The sequence below is a fragment of the Petromyzon marinus genome, chromosome 51 (assembly GCF_048934315.1).
Source record: "Petromyzon marinus isolate PM22_M1 ecotype Great Lakes invasive population chromosome 51, UKy_Petmar_22M1.pri1.0, whole genome shotgun sequence".
Taxonomy (NCBI): domain Eukaryota; kingdom Metazoa; phylum Chordata; class Hyperoartia; order Petromyzontiformes; family Petromyzontidae; genus Petromyzon; species Petromyzon marinus.
Window position 1 is genome coordinate 2,735,288 of NC_133717.1, and position 20,651 is coordinate 2,755,938.

General features: G+C 43.0%; 1 protein-coding gene across 4 annotated transcripts in view; it reads left to right on the forward strand.

Moving 5' to 3' along the window:
* LOC116953342 (cubilin-like) overlaps nt 1-20,651 on the forward strand; it is a 584,401-nt gene that overhangs the window by 21,765 nt on the left and 541,985 nt on the right. For 3 of the 4 annotated variants that reach the window (XM_076074907.1, XM_076074905.1, XM_076074906.1), the window contains exons 10-23: nt 264-401; nt 1,780-2,039; nt 2,822-2,909; nt 4,462-4,606; nt 4,743-4,951; nt 5,900-6,047; nt 8,617-8,798; nt 10,211-10,358; nt 12,566-12,738; nt 13,650-13,703; nt 15,173-15,350; nt 16,304-16,578; nt 17,323-17,468; nt 17,892-19,304. In XM_076074907.1, coding sequence (XP_075931022.1) covers nt 264-401; nt 1,780-2,039; nt 2,822-2,909; nt 4,462-4,606; nt 4,743-4,951; nt 5,900-6,047; nt 8,617-8,798; nt 10,211-10,358; nt 12,566-12,738; nt 13,650-13,703; nt 15,173-15,350; nt 16,304-16,578; nt 17,323-17,468; nt 17,892-18,050 — 2,303 coding nt within the window. In that variant the 3' untranslated portion in view covers nt 18,051-19,304. Of the gene's footprint in view, nt 1-263; nt 402-1,779; nt 2,040-2,821; nt 2,910-4,461; nt 4,607-4,742; nt 4,952-5,899; nt 6,048-8,616; nt 8,799-10,210; nt 10,359-12,565; nt 12,739-13,649; nt 13,704-15,172; nt 15,351-16,303; nt 16,579-17,322; nt 17,469-17,891; nt 19,305-20,651 lie in introns of those variants that run through there. The other variant, XM_076074908.1, reaches the window with a different exon arrangement.

The window sequence follows — 20,651 nt, forward strand, 5'->3', positions numbered from 1 at the left end:
TAGTGCGGGATCAGCCGCTTTGTTAAATGGCACAGCGCCTGGTCTAACTAGCACTGCCAGTGTGGCCTCATGGTAAATTGTTCGTACAGGTACCAGAAATGCCAATAATGAAAACGAAGATGGTCTTAATTTACAATTAAAGAACTACATTTGACGCAAAACTGACCAAATGATACGAATGTTCCTGTTGTATGTATGTTGAACTTCTTTTACGTCGTACGTAGCCCACCGTCTTAATACAATATTTATCTTGTTCTTCTTAGAACCATCAACATCGCTCGGCTGTGACTTTGAGCAAGGATTCTGCGGATGGCAAAACAAATACGAAAATGCCGTTCAGTGGACGACAATTCAATACAACAATGTTTACATATTGCCAATACTGAGCCTATTTCCACACAGTGGGTATCTCAATAAATGTACACCACACACGGTTCATATACATCGTGCTATAACGCTGTAGGAATGCTTCAATATAATTGCTGTAAATCCTATGCTGTGTGAGAGTACTTAAGTGTTTATCACCTGACCTTTCTTATCCTCCATTAAACACTGATTAACCAGAACAAATCCCAACATTCATATTTATAATGCTTAAGTACGTATAATACTATAATCTACAATATTTACATATACAAATGAATGCAACTGTATACGAAAAAATGTATATATTTTTTAATCTATACACTTGATACAACTCAAGCTTTTGCACAGTAATACATATTATGGGATTTAACTCCTGCACATTACTATTCTACTCTTGTGTATGGCACTGGGCTGCCACAGAGAAGGAAACATCGATGGTGGCATCTGCTGCACAATTTTTCAGGTGGAACGCACCTGTCGTGGTTTTGGAAGGATTTGGTCGGAGTGTCTCTCCAGCGATGGAACCATGCCTCTAATAACTATTAGATCAGCCGTTAAAGAGTATTGGCAATGTTCTTGAGGTTCGTGCCCTGGGCCAGCAAGGGTGATGTCATCATCATCATTTATTAACTTGTGAGATGACATACATGGTAGGTCACTTGTGTTAAATGAATATGCTAGTGCCAAGGCTCGAGGGAGGCCATTGTTGATCATTCTCTTGCAGCTGTGTTTTCCAGCGAGGTGTATACTCTGAGAGGATAGTTGGTGAGCATCTGATGATTTTGACCAACTCCAGCAGCAGGCCATGGCGCCAAACCATGGCGTAGGCAGCAGGGAGGTCAAATCGTTGCTGTATGCCAGTTTTCTGTCGATGGTGAAAAAATCAGCTTCTACGAGGGCATTGGCCTTTCTTCAAGGCACATGATACTTTAAGTGGCTTTTAAGAAGCACGTGGGAAACAATTCCTGGCATTGCCCAAAACGTTGCCTGTTATGTACGCATTTCTCCAACGAGGCCACGGTATTATAGTCGAATGTGTTGATATTTCTCACTTCGCTTCTGAGTCTTTTTTTGTTGTCATCCGGGCAACGATCGTTTTCGTAAAGTGGCGGAGGCCCGACTCTTGCTCAAAAAGAGCGGTGGATGAGGCCCTGCTGGCTGGCAACAAATTCTGCACACAGCCTCTGTCCGTCTCGCTTCCCAAAGTGTCACCGCTAGAACCGTGCATAAACCTGCCCTCTGTGATGTTAGATGACCTGTTCAAAAAGTACGGTCATAGTAGTTTTCAAATCTAATCCCTGTTATCAAGGTATTTCTCTGTGTGTTTATATAATTGTGTATATTTCAAACCATGCCTACTGTGCTGAATTATACAATGTAAATTTATTTTTATTTATTTCACTCTTTTTCCAGGTCGTGCTTTCCTGGGCATCAACCAATATATGTACAACTCCATGTCGACTCTGCTGGGCCCTCTCGTGACACATCAGAACGGCCCCAGGTGCCTGAGCTTCTGGTTCAGCATCGTTGCAAATAGCAACTCCTCGCTGGCCTTGTACGCGACGGACACGGACTCCGCGCAGCGCTCTCTCCTGTGGGAGGCCTCCCCCCTCCCGGGCATGAATTCACGCTGGGGCAGGGCACTTGTCAACATCAACTACACCAACTACCAGGTGAGGGTTAGAGAGCCGCGCGAGTCTGAGGGTACAAGGGGGTGCCCTTCCGTTACTAAGAACGCAGCAAACCCTCCCCTGTACGCGTGACTTCTGGAATTCAAGAGTTTCACACATTTCTCCGAGTGACTAAATGTGTACTAATTCCCTACTCGCGACACCCGTCGGACTCCAGTATCCGCGAGTGCACGACACCGGTGCACGCAGAATTTTACATTTGAAACTGCCCGCGATGATAAGGCATGCTACCTCGGCTGCCCCCTTAGTCCTCAGTCTCGTAGTAATCCCGCTCTGAACTCGCTATTGTGCATTTTTACTTTACACGTACTGACAGCCGATATTATACCAAAATGTATAAACGAGTCGACAATGAGGTCCATTAAAAAGAACGCGAATGCAATCGGGGAAAATGTTGTGGCTCGTGTTCCCCAGAGTGCTAAAATTATAACAGCTGTGCGGCATTGTTATCGAACACCTGCATCTCCGGTGGGTCATCCTCCTGAATTCCTCACCATCACCACCACGTTCTTAATAATGTATTGTTTGTTGCAGTCGTTGTTATTAAACATTTACCATTCCCCCCCCCCCCCCCATATCGTCACTCGTACCAGGAACGTAACCCAATTTTTCCCACTGGAACAAGCTTTCTGCGTTCGTGAATTCCACATACGCGAATGCGTTCGAGGAGGTAACCTTCGTGAATAGAGAGGGTTTGCTGTGTGCAATTGTCAAATTGCTGTGTACGCTCATGGCAAACGTGTGTTTGTGCATTCTCATTGCAGCTTGAGTTCGTGGCCGACACACACATGCAAACAATCTTCCTAGCAGGCATTGACAATGTAACCCTGTCTGATGGAGATTGCCCTCAAGGTTTGTTCAACAATTTGCATTTAGCTCAATGCAGGATTGTCACATTTTCTTGCATCTTTCTTTGTATTCATATTGGCTAACTTGCCGAGACCGGTAAACGATTCTGAAAATAATTACCGGTTTACCAATTATCCATCCAACGTACGATCCCCACAAACACGCTGACATAGACAGCCATCCATACACACACCTCCATAATTCATTTAAACACAACGTGCTCATTCAGAGAAACACGCTCAGATGCATGCATCATTCGTTCTTAACATGGGATGCACGCAACCCCTGAAGATGCGAGATGCCCTTTTTGAGGCTGCGAGACATACAGAAAGGATAGCAAATACATAAACATTATGATTGTGGTAATCAAGTAAACTAAATTGGCAATCGTACTGTTTAACCAAGTGGAAGATGGCAGCCTTCACACGGGCCCACTCGATTACGGACCAATCAGTTTCAAGGACAATGCATATATTATCAGAGTATATTTTTGTTTGTATTCTGACCACAAGTATTGTGGTTAATGCAGACATAATTCCTTGTAAAAGGTTTCAGTTTGGTGTTTTAACATCTTAACACTTGTTTTATTGCCAGAGAAAAGGGGAAAACCTATTATCACATTCATCGATATTACGGTGTTAAAAGGAAATGTACTTGATGATTTTTCAGGAAATTGGCCTTCAGAGCATATAAATAGTGAGGCCAGAGAGAGTGGATATAAGGGTTGGAGACTTCCCTTTACACCATGGGGCCTGATAAGAATAACACGTATGTTTAATGAATGATTTTTTAAATTCGCATTTCAATACTTACCTATTAGTACCTATTTATTAACAAATCCTTCAATAACCAGAAAAGTATTACAAGCAATACTCATTTGCATTAAAAGGGAAAAAAATATAAAATGTTGATGCTACATTCCATGATGGGTACCGATTTTTGCCATGAGGTTAAACGTACCACTGTCCGCGTAATCCATTTCGCAATGCATTTCAGGGGCACTTGTCATTTAAATATAATTAGAGAGGCTGTAAAGAAATGTTCGGATCAAAAAGACTTTCAAACGTCCCTCTGATCATATGCTGACCGTGTGCCTATACTGGACATCTGTGAAAAAGAGCTTCATAGCTTATCGGATTCATCCTCCAGTCTAAGTAAAGATTCTGATTTGCCAGCCCCTTTGATGCTAAAATGGTTCAGAGTGCAGTCTCCAACTTATATCCATTCCATCTCTCTGCCTCTCTATTTGTGTGCTTTGAAGAAAGGCCATTTCCCTAAAAACGTCACCTATTATATATTTTACTTTTAAGGCCATAGTGTTATTGACGAATGTGATTTATGTTTTGTAATTTGTGCTTGTGCACCACTGCCAATGCAGTATCGCTAAATAATTGAGCCTGCAAATACCAATACGGATGGATAATGTAGTTTCAGATACTATCAGTTTTACACTGTGTATGTAATGCATGCCATGAATGTTAATTCCTTTTTCAAATTTCGTCTAATTTCCGTAATAAAATCGTAGCGCATGATGCCAGCCTCTTGTGTTTTTTAGCTCCCCTTCCATGCTACGAATTCATCAGTGCCTCCGAAGGACACCTGGAGATCCCCCACGTTTCACAAAGTGACAACGACTTCTGCCTGTGGGCTATCAATGGCAGCTACAACGAGAGATTCGGGATTTTCCTGGAATTAAGCGGGTTTGTTTGATTCAACTCACGCCGGAACCACTATTATGGATGCAGATGTGAGGAACACATCCATGTAAAGTGCTTTAAGTTGAGGTCTCACCCTGTTTCTGTCGCTAATGCCGCTGTTGCGTTGCATCTTTTACAGCCCATCAGAGCAGAACGGCACGGAGGTTTGCTCCTCGAGCAATATGGTGGGTGCTGTAATGTCAAATAGATACGGCAGCCAGTTGAATATACAGAACTATTTCTGCCGCATCGGGTCCATAAACATGACCCTGCAAGGCAGTCCTGTCGTTGCCATTTACCTTCCAGGGCTTCAGCGAAAACATGCAACATTTAGTGGAAGGTTTGAAGGTATTGCTCAAACGCCAAGATTGCACTCACCGTCCTCAAATTCCTCAACAAACTCGCCTCTCCCTCATCTTGCTTTGCTCCCCTCCATGCGCTGTCTGCTACAGCAACCAAGGTGTCCTGCTTTTAAGTCTCCAGTCGCGGCTGCGAGATGTTAACTACCTCGGCTGGTATACAGGTGGTCGTGGGTTCGATTCCAACCATGACGCCTGCTGCTGTATATTTGGAGTTTGCATGTCTCCCTCTCTCCGTGGTGGTGTGGATTTTTTTCCAGGTTCTCCAGTTTTTTTTTCCGGGTCCTCCGTTTTGTTTTTTTCCTCCTCCACATTTAGAAACATGCATTTAGAATCTTTGGCTACCGCTATAAATGTTCACATGATGATAAAAAGGTGGGCTCATTCCTCTCCACTACCCTCATTGACGAGAATTCCCTCCTCTGCTGTCGATTCCCTGGCGACCATTCAAGTCCAGGCTCAAGACTTTCCTTTTTTCTCTGTCCATGACCGACTGCCTCTCCATAAAAATATTCCCATTGTTCTGCACCCGTCCTGACGTCCTTAGACAAGGCATGAATTCAAATTTGTATTGCAATTTATACATTTAAATGCGTGATGTTTTGCGTTTAATAGAGGTGGGGTTTGGTGGTCTTAAATAGAGCAAAGCACTTCACAGAGGGATCACAAATATCGTTCCTGTCATTCGATTTTTCTCAAACAAATATAGACGTAAGAACTATAATACATCTTCACTTATCTGTGATGATGTTACACTTGACTATCACACTCAAGTATTTTACAAATAAGATTTTTTTTTTATTTTATCTAGAAAATATTTAATTTGTATTTAAATACTGCCTGGTATATTTATACTGTACACACTCATATGTATTGTATGGTTAGACAACTGAATGTGCTCTATTAGGCTTGCAGTTAAAGGTATTTTTTTTTTCAGCATATGTTTGTAGAAAACAGTTGAATGAGACCAGTGGAGTAATTTCATCACCGAACTACCCAAATGTCTATGAAAACTATGAAGACTGTGCTTGGCTGATCCACTCTCCAGAAAACAAACAAATCAGGCTCTCATTTACAGACTTCAGGTAAGGTGTTGTTGGCACACAACATTTGTCATTTATTTTACACGGGTAATTAACTTACATTTAAACACATCCCCTGTATGTTATGTGTCGTCATAATCCAGTGCTAATTCCAACCATGTTTGAGTTGTGACCTTATTGTGGCTAAAGAGGCATATTTCAGCAACTGCAGAAGTAGTTCTGTGATGATATCTTCCGGGCCGTTCTTTGACGCAAGAGTCGTGTTATATTCACTGTGAGATGTCCATCGGCAATGTGTTCGCTTGATGATACGACACTGATTATACAACTGGAACATAATTGGTAGGAAATAATAACAATCATTATTTATAGTGGCTTTCATGCCGCAAGCTCCAAGGCACATGACACATTCTAATCTAATGTACGTATATTTATAGAGCACTTTCACTCAATGTGCTTGACATAGCTTACAAAACGATGACAGAAAGAAATGAAGTACAGGGACTCCTCTATTTACAAACATTCGACTTAGGAACTACAGAGAAACTAACAAATCTGTCCGTATGTCCAGTTACCTATTTGGACCGAGAGTCGTAAGTTCAACCACTGCGCAATAGATACCGGTGTTGGCATCTACATCTGCAGAACATCAAGAACCAGTGTCGTCTACCTCTACAGGAGAATATTCAACTTTAGAGGCCATTCCCTGTGCTTAGTGTACATGCCGTACAACATGTTTTGAATCGACAGAAGTAAAGTTGGACTTACGAACAAATAGATTTACGAATAGACCTCTGGAACCTAACTCTTTTGTAAGTAGAGGAGTCCCTCTAGTTGGCAGGGGCGTGCTACAAGGATTGAGGAATGAGTGATAGCGATAGAGGGGTACTTCGGGTTTACGGAAGGGTATGGAAGGGACGGGAAGGGAATGGACAACAGAGAAGCGGTGAGGCTTTAAGAGAGGAATGGAAGGATGTTACGGAGGGGGACTCCTTAATGTACAGAGGCAGTGTTGAGTCTATGGGCAGTGTCAAGTCCATGGGCAGTGTCAAGTCCATGGGCAGTGTCGAGTCTACGGGCAGTATCGAATCTTTGGTGCATTGTCGAATCTTTGGTGCAGTGTCGAGTCTATGGTACAGTGTCGAGTCTACGGGCAGTGTCGAATCTATGGGCAGTGTCGAGTCTACGGGCAGTGTTGAGTGTATGGGCGTGCTGAGTCTTTGGTGCAGTGTTGAGTGTATGGGCAGTACTGCTCAATGTACAGGGGTAGTTTATTCCAGTGGAGGGGTGCAAGGAGGTTAGAAGGACCGAAGACGGGAATGGGGCACAGGGAGAAGGAGGAACAGAAAGAGACAGAGAGCAGATTTGGAATGAAGAGGATGAGAGGGGACGCAGAAGGAGATCAGAAAGGCGAGATGAGGTTGAGCAAGGCAATGGAGACATGTAATGACTTAGCGTGAGTTATTTGAAAAGAGAGTGGTGTAGTGGACGTGAAGCCAGCGGAGTTGGAGTAGGAGAGGCCAAGTGCTGAGAATTAAAGGGCAGTGAAAATAACTTAATGCAGAAGCATTTTCAATTTGTTGGAGGGGAGTGAGGGCAGAGGCAGGGAGACCCAAGAAGCAGAGAACTGCAGGAGTCCCGATGGTTGAAGATCAGAGGAGGAACCAAGAGTTTGGCGGCAGGTTGAGAGGGCCGATTGTCCTGTTGTTGAACAGAAGAAAGCAGTAGATTGCTAAGTAGTAGAGGAGATGTGGGTAGAGAAAGTGAAGAAGGAGTCGATGGTGACACTAAGGTGGAGGACAGAGGAAGCAGGAGTGTGAGTGAGAGGAGGGAAGGAGATGGTTGGGATAAGAGGGGAAGCACGAGAGGCTGGAAAGAAAATTATTTATGCGTTGGATTGAGAGAGGTAAATGCAAAACATTCGTATGACATTAAGAATATGTAAAGGGAAATATAATTAAAAAGCAAAATAATCTTAAGATGCCAGAATAAAACAAATCTAAAAGAAAATTACAGTCAGAGAGCTTACTCTGGGCTGCATATTAGCTTTTTGTTTTCGGTCTCTTCAGCTGTTTTGATCTTTTAAACTAATTGCAAACTCTGATTAGCCCGGTTGGCTATGCACGGTGCAAAAGAAGTTCAACACATACACCACATGCCACTATATCTTTTTAAGTTAATATTTGTTCTTTGTCCTTCGATCCACCCATGAATAGCGATCCACATATGAGCAAACCTTAATAATTGACTACTGTATACAGCATCCAAAAGAGGTTTTTTTGGGTTAGTTTGCGTAAATATAATGGTGTCTTTAAACCTGGGACCGCCCGACACAGTCAATTATTAAGGTTTGTCACGTAAACAAAACATGCCAGTTCCTTACTTGCACAGCACAATTCGAGTACAACTTTTGCCAGTAATTACAACTAGTATCATCAGGCGACAGCCAGATTTGTGACACATTTATATTAATGACACATTTACTTTTACACGATCTAACCCACAAGACCTATAATGGATAATATTGGTCGTGAAAGCCTACATTTTAAGCAGTATACAGCATCATTATTACTAATAACACGAATGTTAACTTAACATGTTTCTTTCCCAGAACTGAACAAAATTATGACTATGTGACGGTGTACGATGGACCTTCAAGAGATTACCCCCAATTGGGTAGATTTACTGGCGTCACTATGCCCCAAGCCCTGACTTCATCTGGAAGCGACTTGTTTGTCACATTCACGTCTGACGGCAGCGTCGTATTCACAGGGTTCAGTGCATATTATGAGAGTAAGTGCAACTTCAGCGTTTCAGTGGGCGTACGTCCTCACGTTGTTTACCTGTTTAACATTTGTACACCTACACAACTGTTCACCGAGGACGTTGATTTGAGACGTTTTGGGGAATTGAGATAAAAGTGCGAGAATTGCAGTGAGATAAGGAAAGACAGATATCCACTAGAGATAAGGGAGTAGACGTCAAAAAAATAATGAGATGTAGTGAAATGAAGGAAAAAATTAAGATATTTAAGATGCTAGAAGAGAGACAAGCTTCAGCAAAGTATTAAGATTAGCGAAATAATTAGCTAAGAGAGAGAAATGTCATACCTACTACCCTTTCGTGACCCCGAAGCACCCTCTATAATGCTCACTCAATACTCAACCCTTGCACGCCCCCTGCCATCTGAATGATTCTACTTTGTTTACGTTTTCTTTTTACTATTTTAAGCACCTTGAGTGAGAGCTCCCGATCAATATGAAATAAAACAGGTCGAGTAAGATGAAAGAATATATCTACGTTTTAGAAGACGTGTAACAGAAAGAATTTGTATCCATTCAGAAGGACGCTATGAAAGAGATGGGAGAGAGATGTACAGTAGTCAGTTCTCCTATAACGCCGCGTGTTTTCATAACGCACATTGGATATAACGCGATTGAGTGAACAGAACTACGTCGTTTGAGTAGGAATAAGTGGTCGTATGGCTGCCTCGGCGTAGCATCACACAAGGCAGGATGCTGCTGGATGATTCTAGAACAGACCGAAAAATCATTATGAATGCATATCGCTCCAAAATTAAACTTGGTAAAATAACTGCCATTGTGTACCACCCGGGTCTATTTAAAAAAAAACGCCTGGTTATGAAAAGTGGCCACCACATGGCTCAGAAGTCAGAGCCCTGAGCTGACACTGATGAGATCCTCAGTGGGAATCCAGGCGGCTGGCCATGATGGAGCCGGGTTCCCAGGTGTAGTGAGTTGGTGGTCCCAGCCCAGTCGCCGATGATCAAACACCAAAACCATCACAATCAATTTGACATTGCATTCGGTTTTGGCTTTGATAATTTTTAATTATTAGGGCAGGTGGGGAAATGTTTCACCCTCTAGTTTCGAAAATTGATGTGTGTCGAAGACGTAGTTCTCTGACAGCTGCTTCTGCAGACTGCTATTGAATATTGAAGACTTTAAAATGGATTCATCTCCATAAGGTAACGCTGATCGCACAATCAGGATATAATTGGGGGGAAATAATATGAAGAAATATCTACTGTATTAATGTGCGTACCGTACATCATGCCATACGTTATATAGGCAGTCAAGTTCAGTATATACTGAGCATTTAACAAATATGTATTGCAGATCGATGTCTGCATTCAATGACTAATGTCTCAATGTCATCTCTATTTACTGTAATCCTTTTTACAGGCATTGATCGGTGTTCATTGAGTTTGCAGGGCGACTCTGGCAGAATTAACAGCTTTTATGACCTGGGCTACGCAACAAATATGTTCTGCACTGTGGACATTACAGTTCCCAATGGCTCTTTTGTCAAGCTGCAATTTAACTACTTCAAGTAAGTAACACACAATTTTACACTGATATATTTACACTAATAATATTTTAAAAGGCCTGATTCCTGTAGAGTTACATACCGCACGTTCGCCAAATTGTGGAACTCTACAAGTTGCACAAAATGTATTCTGCCCGATTCACCGTGACAGTTTTATTTTGGCTCGATTCCCACCATTCAGAATGGGTAAAGCCCTAACCTACGAACAACAGCAAAAAACACTGCACACTCCATTAACATCCAGGGGCGTTTGAAGCAGAAGGGAGGTGCGTGCGTTATCAGCAGCACGCTCATTCCCTCGGTGGACACACTGGCCAATTGAGCTCCATTACATGGGTCGCCTGGGCATCGTGTTACACATATTTGGATTATGCGTGTTCTCCCCATGCTCGCGTGGGAATTTTCTCTGGGTCCTCCGGTTTTTCCCTCCACATTTAGAAACATGGGTTTAGAGAATAAAACTATAAATATTTTTTTTTATTTTAACAGGTAACACCCACAGAGCCATATAGCTATTTTTCAGAAGCGACCGGGCCACAAATTATAACTCAACGAAGTGGCTTATCACGTGGAAATTGAGAGCAGCCAAATACTCTGAGCACGTTGATTGTTAAATGTGGAAGAGAAAAACTGGAGGACCCGGAGAAAAATCCACACGACCACGGCGAGAACATGCAAACTCGAGATATACAGGTGTGAGGGTCGGGATCGAACCCACGTCCTCCTGAATACCAGGCGAGGGAGTTAAAGGAAGTTAACATCTCACCACCGTGACGCCCCAGTATTTGGCTGCTATATATTTTCCCATGATAAGCCACTTCTTTGAGCTTTAATGTGTGGCCAGGTCGTTTCTTAAAAAGAGCTATATAGCTCAGTGGGCCTTACTTGGTCAAATAAAAAATTGTTCAGTTTAATGTGGGGAGTGATGGCACAGTGCTTCGTGCATAGCAATCTGAACCCTGCGACGTATTCATGATTCCTGGCAACAGCACAGGTGAGTGTGCTGAGATGGCCAGGATAAGATGGTAGAGAAATGGGTTCTTGAATCTGTGTGGACATTTGAGTGTAATTTGCTCAAAGTGTTGCCTGTGGGCACTGGGGCGCCAAAGTGGCGAGATGTGAACTACCTCACCTGGTATACAGAAGCACATGGGTTCCATCTCAACCCTGAAGCCTGCTGTATATTTGGAGTTTGCACGTTCTCCCTGTGGTCACGTGGATTTTTCTCCACATCCTCCAGTTTTTTTCCTGCACATTTAGAAACATGCGTTTAAGAGGATTTGCCTGCTATAAATTTCCACATAAGTCACTTTATTGGGCTATAATGTATGGCCAGGTTGCTCAGCAGGTCTTACGTGGTAAAACATTTTTTTTAAATAGTTTATTCCCGCATGTGAAACAAGCTTCAAAACGAGTCTTAGAAGTGTGGCTTTCTCAGGAACATTTCCCGTTCTGCATTTCATCATGTTCCTCATCGTCTTCATCAGCCGCGAAAGCAAAATTAGCATCAGGAACAGCAATATAGTAATTATTATCATCATCATATGCAGCAGTAGCACCCTTTAATCATCATCAGTACCCATTTATCATCAGAATCTAATGATTATGTCATAATTTTCCACCATCACCGTAAAAATTATGTTCACGTTCGATCATAATTTACATTGTCTGCCATAGATTGGCGCTAGCAGTAGACACAAGTGAATTTCAACCACGGCCTAAATTCCACCCACAGCGTTGAACATTCCCCTCCCACCGCTCGTTTGAGCAAGGAACCACCACATCACTTTACACACACCCCTCGAAATCACCCCAAAGAAAATTACAAACATCCCCCCGTATAGCCTTAACAGACTGTTGGGGCAAGTGCTGTTAGCGAGCACCTATGAAGGCCAGCACAGCACAAGGGGGTGGGTGGCCAACACCACACCTCGGCCGCCTTTGTCTCCCCAGTGGTGATGTTTACAAATCGCACCAGGTACTCATTTGAGGCTGAGTCGACGTAGGGGAGGCCCAGGACCGGTTCAGCACGCTAACCACTACACTACTGATCCCCACACACACGGATGGGGAGTACTCCCACGTTGTGTCGAAACTTTTGTACAGGCCCAAAGTTACAGCACTCGACATTTTTATTATTATTAATCGTTCCTGACCAAACAAAAACCACTGTTTACACGGTTTGTCTCTTACCTCTCACCCCAATAAAGGCTACCGGGGAGCGAGCTGTGTGGCAACAGCTCCTTGACCGTGTACGACGGCGGCGCCCAGCAGCGGGGACATTCGCTGGGCAGATTCTGCGGCCAAGCTCTGCCGCCGGGCGTGCGCTCCCTCTCCAACAACGTGACGCTCGTGTTTCAAGTCTCGGACAACTTCATGCAAGGTATCCATGTCATGATACCAAAGATTGGATGTCAAAAGGCCTGATAATTAGGTTTAAATGTTCAGTGCAAAGAGCAGTACAGCTGAGGCTGCCTAAGTGTGTCCGTGCATACGTATGCACGCTGATACAGCTATTTTAATACACACAATGGACAGGAAGGACAAGGTCAAAGGGCTCGCATAATGCACATGCATAATGTACGTTGACTCATACTTCTGCACAAGAGCGCAGAAGTATGGTCACCACATCTACGCTTCTATATAAGGAACGAAACAGGTGGACTTCTCCACAAATCTGGCTGTCGCCTGATGAAGCTAGTTGTAATTACTGGCGAAACGTCGTACTCAGATTGTAAATGTTGTGGCTTGGCTCTCCAACACACCGGTGTGCTGTACCTAGTGACGAATTGGCATCTTCTGTTTACGTGACAACTCTTACTAGTTAGCTGTGTCGGGTGGTGGCGGGTTTTAACGACACATTTATATATTTTGAGTCAAAATTTATTCATATACTTACACGATCTAACCCAAAAATCCTATTATGGATGATATTGGTCGCGAAAGCCTACGTGTTCATCTTATATATTTTGAGTCAAAATTTATTCATATACTTACACGATCTAACCCAAAAATCCTATTATGGATGATATTGGTCGCGAAAGCCTACGTGTTCATCTTATATATTTTGAGTCAAAATTTATTCATATACTTACACGATCTAACCCAAAAATCCTATTATGGATGATATTGGTCGCGAAAGCCTACGTGTTCATCTCGGTTAAAACTGTTTTAGGTTTTTGTACTGTACGCGATATTGTTGCTGCTTTCTAAGACATCTGATTCGGTTATAGCTGTTACGTTTTGTACTGTACACAATATTCACGTAAAATGTTTTCTTATTTCCTGTTTCAGAATATGGCTTCAGTTTGGAGTTCTACAAAGTTGACCCACTGCCAGCCAGCAGAGGTATGTATTTATCTCGGCCTCGCTCTGCGTTGTGTTGCAGAGCTAGCTGAGTAGATAACCTCGCGTTTCCAATAAACCCTCAGAACCAGGGTGAACATCTGACTCCGAACGTCATTTATTGAAATTGAACGGTAGAGAGAGATTAAACTGGTAAGAAAACAGCACAGATACAGCATCTGTTAATACCCAGAAAAACCAACACAATGAATAAACACCACAGCATCATAACGTTGTCTTATGAATGAGACATTTTGTTATTTCAAGTTTGAATCTACTTACTCGATTACGGGTAAATCACAAGGCAAGCTGCAGGCTTTATTGTCAACTATGCCCCACATACATCGTAACAATTTAACAGCATTATAAAGGTTCTAGCGTTATAACAGCATTATAAAGGTCCTTCTAATATTATAGCAACATTGCCAGTATCATAGGAACACAAACGAACTTACAGACAATGCTTCCCAAAGTCCCACAACGGTGGCTGCAGCTGTCTTCACGGAGCTGCGATGTGTGCCGCCATCTTGAATTATGTTTTTAATGGCCGACGCCCACGTGGTTCAGCGGAAATCTAAAATCGCAACTTTCTGGTCACGTGACCACCCCCTATTTCAAAAACAGGAAATTCCTGTGTACACACGCCCCACATCTGCCGTGAGGCAAGACACTTGCCGTGAGGCAGAACAGTATTCAATCTTAATTTATCGGTTTATAAACTGACCATCATTTGGTTCATGTGCTTCTTGTAGAAATTCCGTGAGTTATACAAAAATGGGTCACTTATACATTTACGATAGAAATTGTAAGTTCGAAATGTTATTTCATGATCTACTATTGTTTTGCAAAATATAGTGCCTAGCGTAAAACTGTAAGCAAAATCCTTGTGCATTAGTGACGTCTTCATCTAGCAATGGATAGACCATGGTTGATACATATTCAAATGATAGATGAATCAATGAAGATGGCAAACAATGATTATGACGTTCTCTGGTCTGACACTGGTGAGACTAGGCCCTAAAGAAGGCTGTCTCTGGTACGGCTATTTTAGTACAAGCAATGGACAGGAAGTACAAGATCAATGGGCTCGCATAATGCGCACGCATAATGTACGTTGATTCATTAATCCTCCCCCCCCCCCCCCCCCCACTTTGGACAAGAAGAGCGCACAAGTGTTGTCATCACATCTACGCCTCTATATAAGGAACGAAACCGGTGGACTTCTCCACAAATCTGGCTGCTGTCTGATGAAGCTAGTTGTAATTACTGGCAAAACTTTGTACTCAGATTGTAAATGTTATGGCTTGGCTCTCCAACACACCGGTGTGCTGTACCTAGTGACGAATTGGCATCTTCTGTTTACGTGACAACTCTTACTAATTGGCTGTGGTGGGTTTAACGAAATATATATTTACGCGATCTAACCCAAAAAACCCGTATTGTAGTAGTAATTGTGTATTGTCCTTTTTCAGAATGTGGCTGGATCCCCGTAGCAGAACGCAACGTGAACAACCGGATCGTGGGAGGCTACGAAGCAAGGCTTGGAGAATGGCCCTGGCAAGTGAGCCTGCACAACTTCAACAGACTGACCTGTGGGGGCTCCCTCCTCAATGACCGCTGGGTTGTGAGTGCTGCTCATTGCTTCCAGAGGTGAGCGTTTCTGTTGCTTCACATGTCTTGTGAACACTTTACTCCGAGCTATAAATGCTCTGATACGTGCATTGTCCTGGTACTGTTTGCCTTTTGACGTTCTCTAGTCTGTCACTGGTGAGACGAGGCCCTAAAGAAGGCTGTCTCTCGTGTAGGCCAATCGATTTCAAAGACAATGCATATATTATTATTATCAGAGCAAGTTTGTTTGCATGTACACCACAAATACGTGTGGTTAATACCAACTTGATTCCTTGCTAAAGGTGTTAGAACATCTTAACACCTGTTTTATTGCCAGAAAGGGTAAAACCTATTTTATTTGTCATACTTTAAAAGGATGCATTGTGTTAAATGTTACACACAGCAGACAAGTTTGATAATCACAACTTGCAGCCTTTTGTCAGACTGCTTTTGGGATGAAGGCCTTCGCACACTGTGTTGGTCATGGGGTGTTGTTCGACCATACCTCACCACACTGGTAACGAATAACTGTATCTGTGGTTGGGAATCAAACTTGGGGAATTAAAATGTGGGTCAACAGGTTCGTAAGTGCAGTGTGCTAACGAATGAACCACCGCTCCTCCCACTCACACAATGAATCACAACACCATTAGAAGATATTTTTGTAGAATTGTATTGCAGAAAGAGGCATGAATATAAGTGGAAGAGGGATTAAGCATCTTTTTTTTCACATTCAGGTATGATTTTTCGTAGTGCACTTGCAATCGTAATGCGTGCCGGCGCCATGTTCCAAATTTGCTTACTTGTAAAAATGACCAACACCAATTACTCAGTTGAGATTATACAGTGCAGCAGTCATCATCCCTACCGAAACAACTTGGCAGGACCCTCCTGAAAAAGTTCTGAGACTCAATGAGGCTTACCTTGGTAAAAAAAAACATAATGCCCTGTGGTATTTTATGCTGACTGTGGTGTCTGTATTTACCCCCTAGTAACAACCCAAACACCTGGACGGTATACCTGGGCCTGCACTCTCAGAACGATCTCAGCGCTTCAACTGTCGTGGCCAGAAGCGTCAACAGAATCCTAATCCACGAGCGCTACAACGGAAGCAGCCATGACTATGACATTGCTCTTATGCAGCTGTCAGAACGTGTTTCCTTCACCGATTACATACAGCCAGTTTGCCTCCCACCTCGCTTTCAGAAGTTTCCCTACCCAGGGAAATCATGCTTCATTTCTGGTTGGGGAACCCGTTCTGAAGGTGGTAAGTCCATCGGTCTTATATTCCAAACCTGGGAAAACACGTGGTTTCAGAAGATACTTTGACCACTAAATAAAGCATGGTTTGAGAGATTATTTAGTATCCATATCTCAGTGTCTATGGTGTAAGAACAAAGCAACCACAGTATTGTCATGTTTTGAGCCTCCACACTACCCGATTAATATTCTAATAAAATCGATCTCCTCATAGAAAGCAGTGCCCTTCTGTTTAAACTCAGGATTACAACCCTTGAGTTGTTTACGTTGGGTTAAATATAGCACCTCTCATGTACAACATATACAAATATTAAAAAAATCCATTGCTATGCCCACGATTCAAGGCATGTATCGTGATATTATTTTATGAATCGTTGCAATGTTATATTCCGACAGCACAAGTTAAACATAATCGACAGTTGAACATTTATTTTATTTAGGCGGAATGTTTGTATAATGAAAAACCAATATAATATACAAATCTCTGCTACTGAACAATTCCTTTGATTTAATGGAGGCCCAAATCTTTGTTAGGAAACTAGTTTTTTGTAGAATCCTTTGGAATAATGATGGCAGTCGAGTAGCAGAGCTCTCTGGTGCTCAAAGAATCTCTGTAATAGGCATTAAGCTGATATACAGATGCTATGTTGTTAAAATTTAAAGAAAGCACGATCTAAGTCTAGATTAAATATAGTGCTTTAACAAGCAGCAAGAGTGCACGGTTTCCAACACGAATTCTTGTACTTAACAGGCTACACACCAGACCAGCTTCAGGAGGCTTCAGTAGAAATCTTGAAGACGTGCGTCACCCCAGGGCCGCAGGCCTACAGCCCATCTCTAATCACCAACAGGATGCTGTGTGCAGGGTACCTCGAAGGAGGGGTGGACACCTGCCAGGTGAGCTGTGATAACGAACAAGACGCAACTCTCTTGACTAAAAACCAGCTGGAGCACATGACGACTATGGGCCCAATTATGTTCCATCAGGGGGAACTTGGAAAGCAAACTTCCCCAGTCAATTCACGAACACATTTTGGTGCCAATTTACTGGAAGGTGTGTGGGTGGGCCAACATCAACTGGACCTTCAACAACAATGTCCTCATTCAGGATCCCAGTCCTATTGAACATTTCAAGCTGGCCTAAGCTGTCCTGCTCTTTGCACTGAACATTTAAACCTAATTATCAGGCCTTTTGGCATCCAATCTTTGGTATCATGACATGCCATTGCTTATCCTGAATAATTGTAATCATCGCTCCATCAGGCCTCCTTGTTCGTCATTCAGCTTCTAACATTGGTGTCGTGTGTGTGTCTGTTGCAGGGAGACTCTGGGGGTCCCTTGGTTTGCCAGGACTCAAACGGCCGCTGGTACCTCTCTGGAATCACCAGCTGGGGCTATGGCTGTGCACGGGCTTACCTGCCAGGTGTTTACAGCAGGGTCACCAAATTCTTGGACTGGATTCACCAGAACATGCAGTAGTCTATTATACCGTCCTGCACTGACACAATACTATAGATCATATATTTTAATGATGGGCACCGTAAATCAAAATAATTAATGCAGGCAATCGGTATGTAAAAAAGATACTCATTGTAATTTGTTGTTAAAATGTTCATTTATATCGCTGAATACTATATTTTAACTGCACCAGAATGTAACAAGGTTTGCAAGTCAATAGATGAACAAAGGTTTTGGGTAAAATCAGACAACTCGGATAGTTTTTTACATGGTATTTTAGTTTTGCAACACCGGTAATGGGGCCTGGCAGGGCAAAAATGCATATGATATGAAAACCATTTGACCAAGGTAGAAGGGTGATTGTTGACATTGGCAGGAGATGAATACATAACTTTATATTTTTCAATGTTGCTTAATTCTTTCAACATTGACACAATGGACAATTGATGGAATGTCTAAAATATTTGGCCCAACCTGATTGTACATGAGAGCAAAATTAAGTGCTGTCTAAACTATGCACGATGCATTTATATTATTATATTTTGACCTGGGCCATCAACTCGCGTCTCTCGTACATCAATTGCAATGGCTGTTGAGCAGTAGGGGTTACTCAGAAGCGATCTATGGATCTTCTAGGGGACAACTGCAATGATCGGTGCATCCAGACGAGATGATGCGTTCCACAGGGAGAATGTACTTCACGGAGGTTGTCTTAGAGTGTGTCCGTGGCAAGGTTGTCGGTGATTTACCTTCACCTACCCTGGTCAACACAGCCCATGAGTTTGTGAGTTTTGGTTTACTAACTACATAAAAATAAGACTGGTTTTGCACAAGGAGGCTGCAAAAAAAACAAGTTTGTGATGCAATTTGCTTGTCACATGTAAAGTCACCTGAGACGCCTCTGTGTAAATGGCCTGATATAAAAACCATTATCATAATGTGCGAAAGAAAACTATGGAAAAATGTCATGAAGAAAATACTGTAAATATATACAAAAATTTACATTTTAAGTGTTTTTGTGGTATTCCAAAAATCATGGCATATTTGATTGGGTAAGATGGTTTACTAGTTGAGGTGGAAAATGGCAATGATCCTTCATAATGTGACAGACTGAAAGCTGCTCTCATGTAAGTTAAACTTTATTTTTAAAAACTGATTCACACGAAGCGGCATGCTATTTGCCACACCAATCCGTAATATATCTAAAGCATTTGGAAATCGATGCATGCTTAATAGTAATCTGGTGAATAAAGATTTAAAATGTGTAAAGTATAACATGTGTGTGCCTGTGTAACTTTTGGTCAGACCTTGAGATTAGGGATCTTATAAAAAGTTATACGACTTTCTATCAAAACCTCCGCCGCAGGGGCCGATCTTGACACTGCTGGCTCAAGTCATCAACAAGTCCAATCAGTTCCAAATCGTCTTGTGCCAAATCAATCCATCTCTTTTCGAGCCTGTGCCACACCTGTTTAGACCCAACTAGTCAAACAGAAGCTGATTCGGCATGCGGTAGATGGGCATGCAGGATATATGACCTAGACAACTCAGCCCTCGCTTTATAGAGGGGCTCACTGATGATGGGAATGCATCCAGATCTTTGAAGGATCTGAGCTCCTCACACAATCGTCTGGTTAAACCCAGGATAGATTGTAGGCAGGCTAGCCTGAATGTTTCAAACCGGCACAGATGTTCCATTCGAGGGCTCCACATTTCGCAAGCATCGAGAAGTGACGACATAAGTGTGGTGGAGAAAACCCAGAGCTTTGAAGTGATAGGCCAGGTTGCTTCCACACAGCGTTACGCAGATAATTAAAATATACTGCTGCTCGAGTGATTCGGATTGAGACATGGGCTCCCAAAACAGAAGCCAGTCATAATCACACTACCCAGGTATGGAGCATTTTATGAAATAAAATGTCCAGGCAGGTGCTTTGTGTTTGTGGGGCTGATGATAAGGCATCATCTATTCGTAGCGAGCACCTACTAAGGCCAGAAGAGTTCACAAGGGGGAGTTTAGTGGCCAAGCACCATGGCGAACCGCCTTTGTCTCCGCAGTCGCGATGCTTACCACACCAGGTAATCATTTGAGGCTGAGTCGACCTTGGGGAGGCCCAAGATCGGTTCAGATAATCGTCACTGGTGTTAGCGGGAATCAAACTCGTGTTGCTGGGTTTATAGCGCAGCGGACTAACCATTACACCCCATCGCTCCCCACTATTCATGTTTCTCTCAACAAACATAGATCCCCCGTATAGCCTTAACAGATTAATGGAAGTGCTGTTAGTGAGAACCCGTGAAGGCCGACACGCCATACGAGGGAGTGCGTGGCCAGCACTTCGCCCGGCCGCCTTTGTCTCCCTAGTGGCGATATTTACACACCACACCAGGTACTCGTTTTAGGATGAGTCACCCGAGGGGAAGTCCTGGACCGGTTCAGATTGTCGTCACTGGTGTTGGCCGTGAGCGGGAATCGGGACTTGGGTCGCCAGGTAGCGCAGCGCGTTAACCGCTACACTACCGCTCCCCATATTTGTTTCTCTCACAAACTCTCACACACGCTTTTTCTCTGTGTCTGTCACTCCCTCTCACGCAAACACACACTCTCTGTCCCTCTCTCAT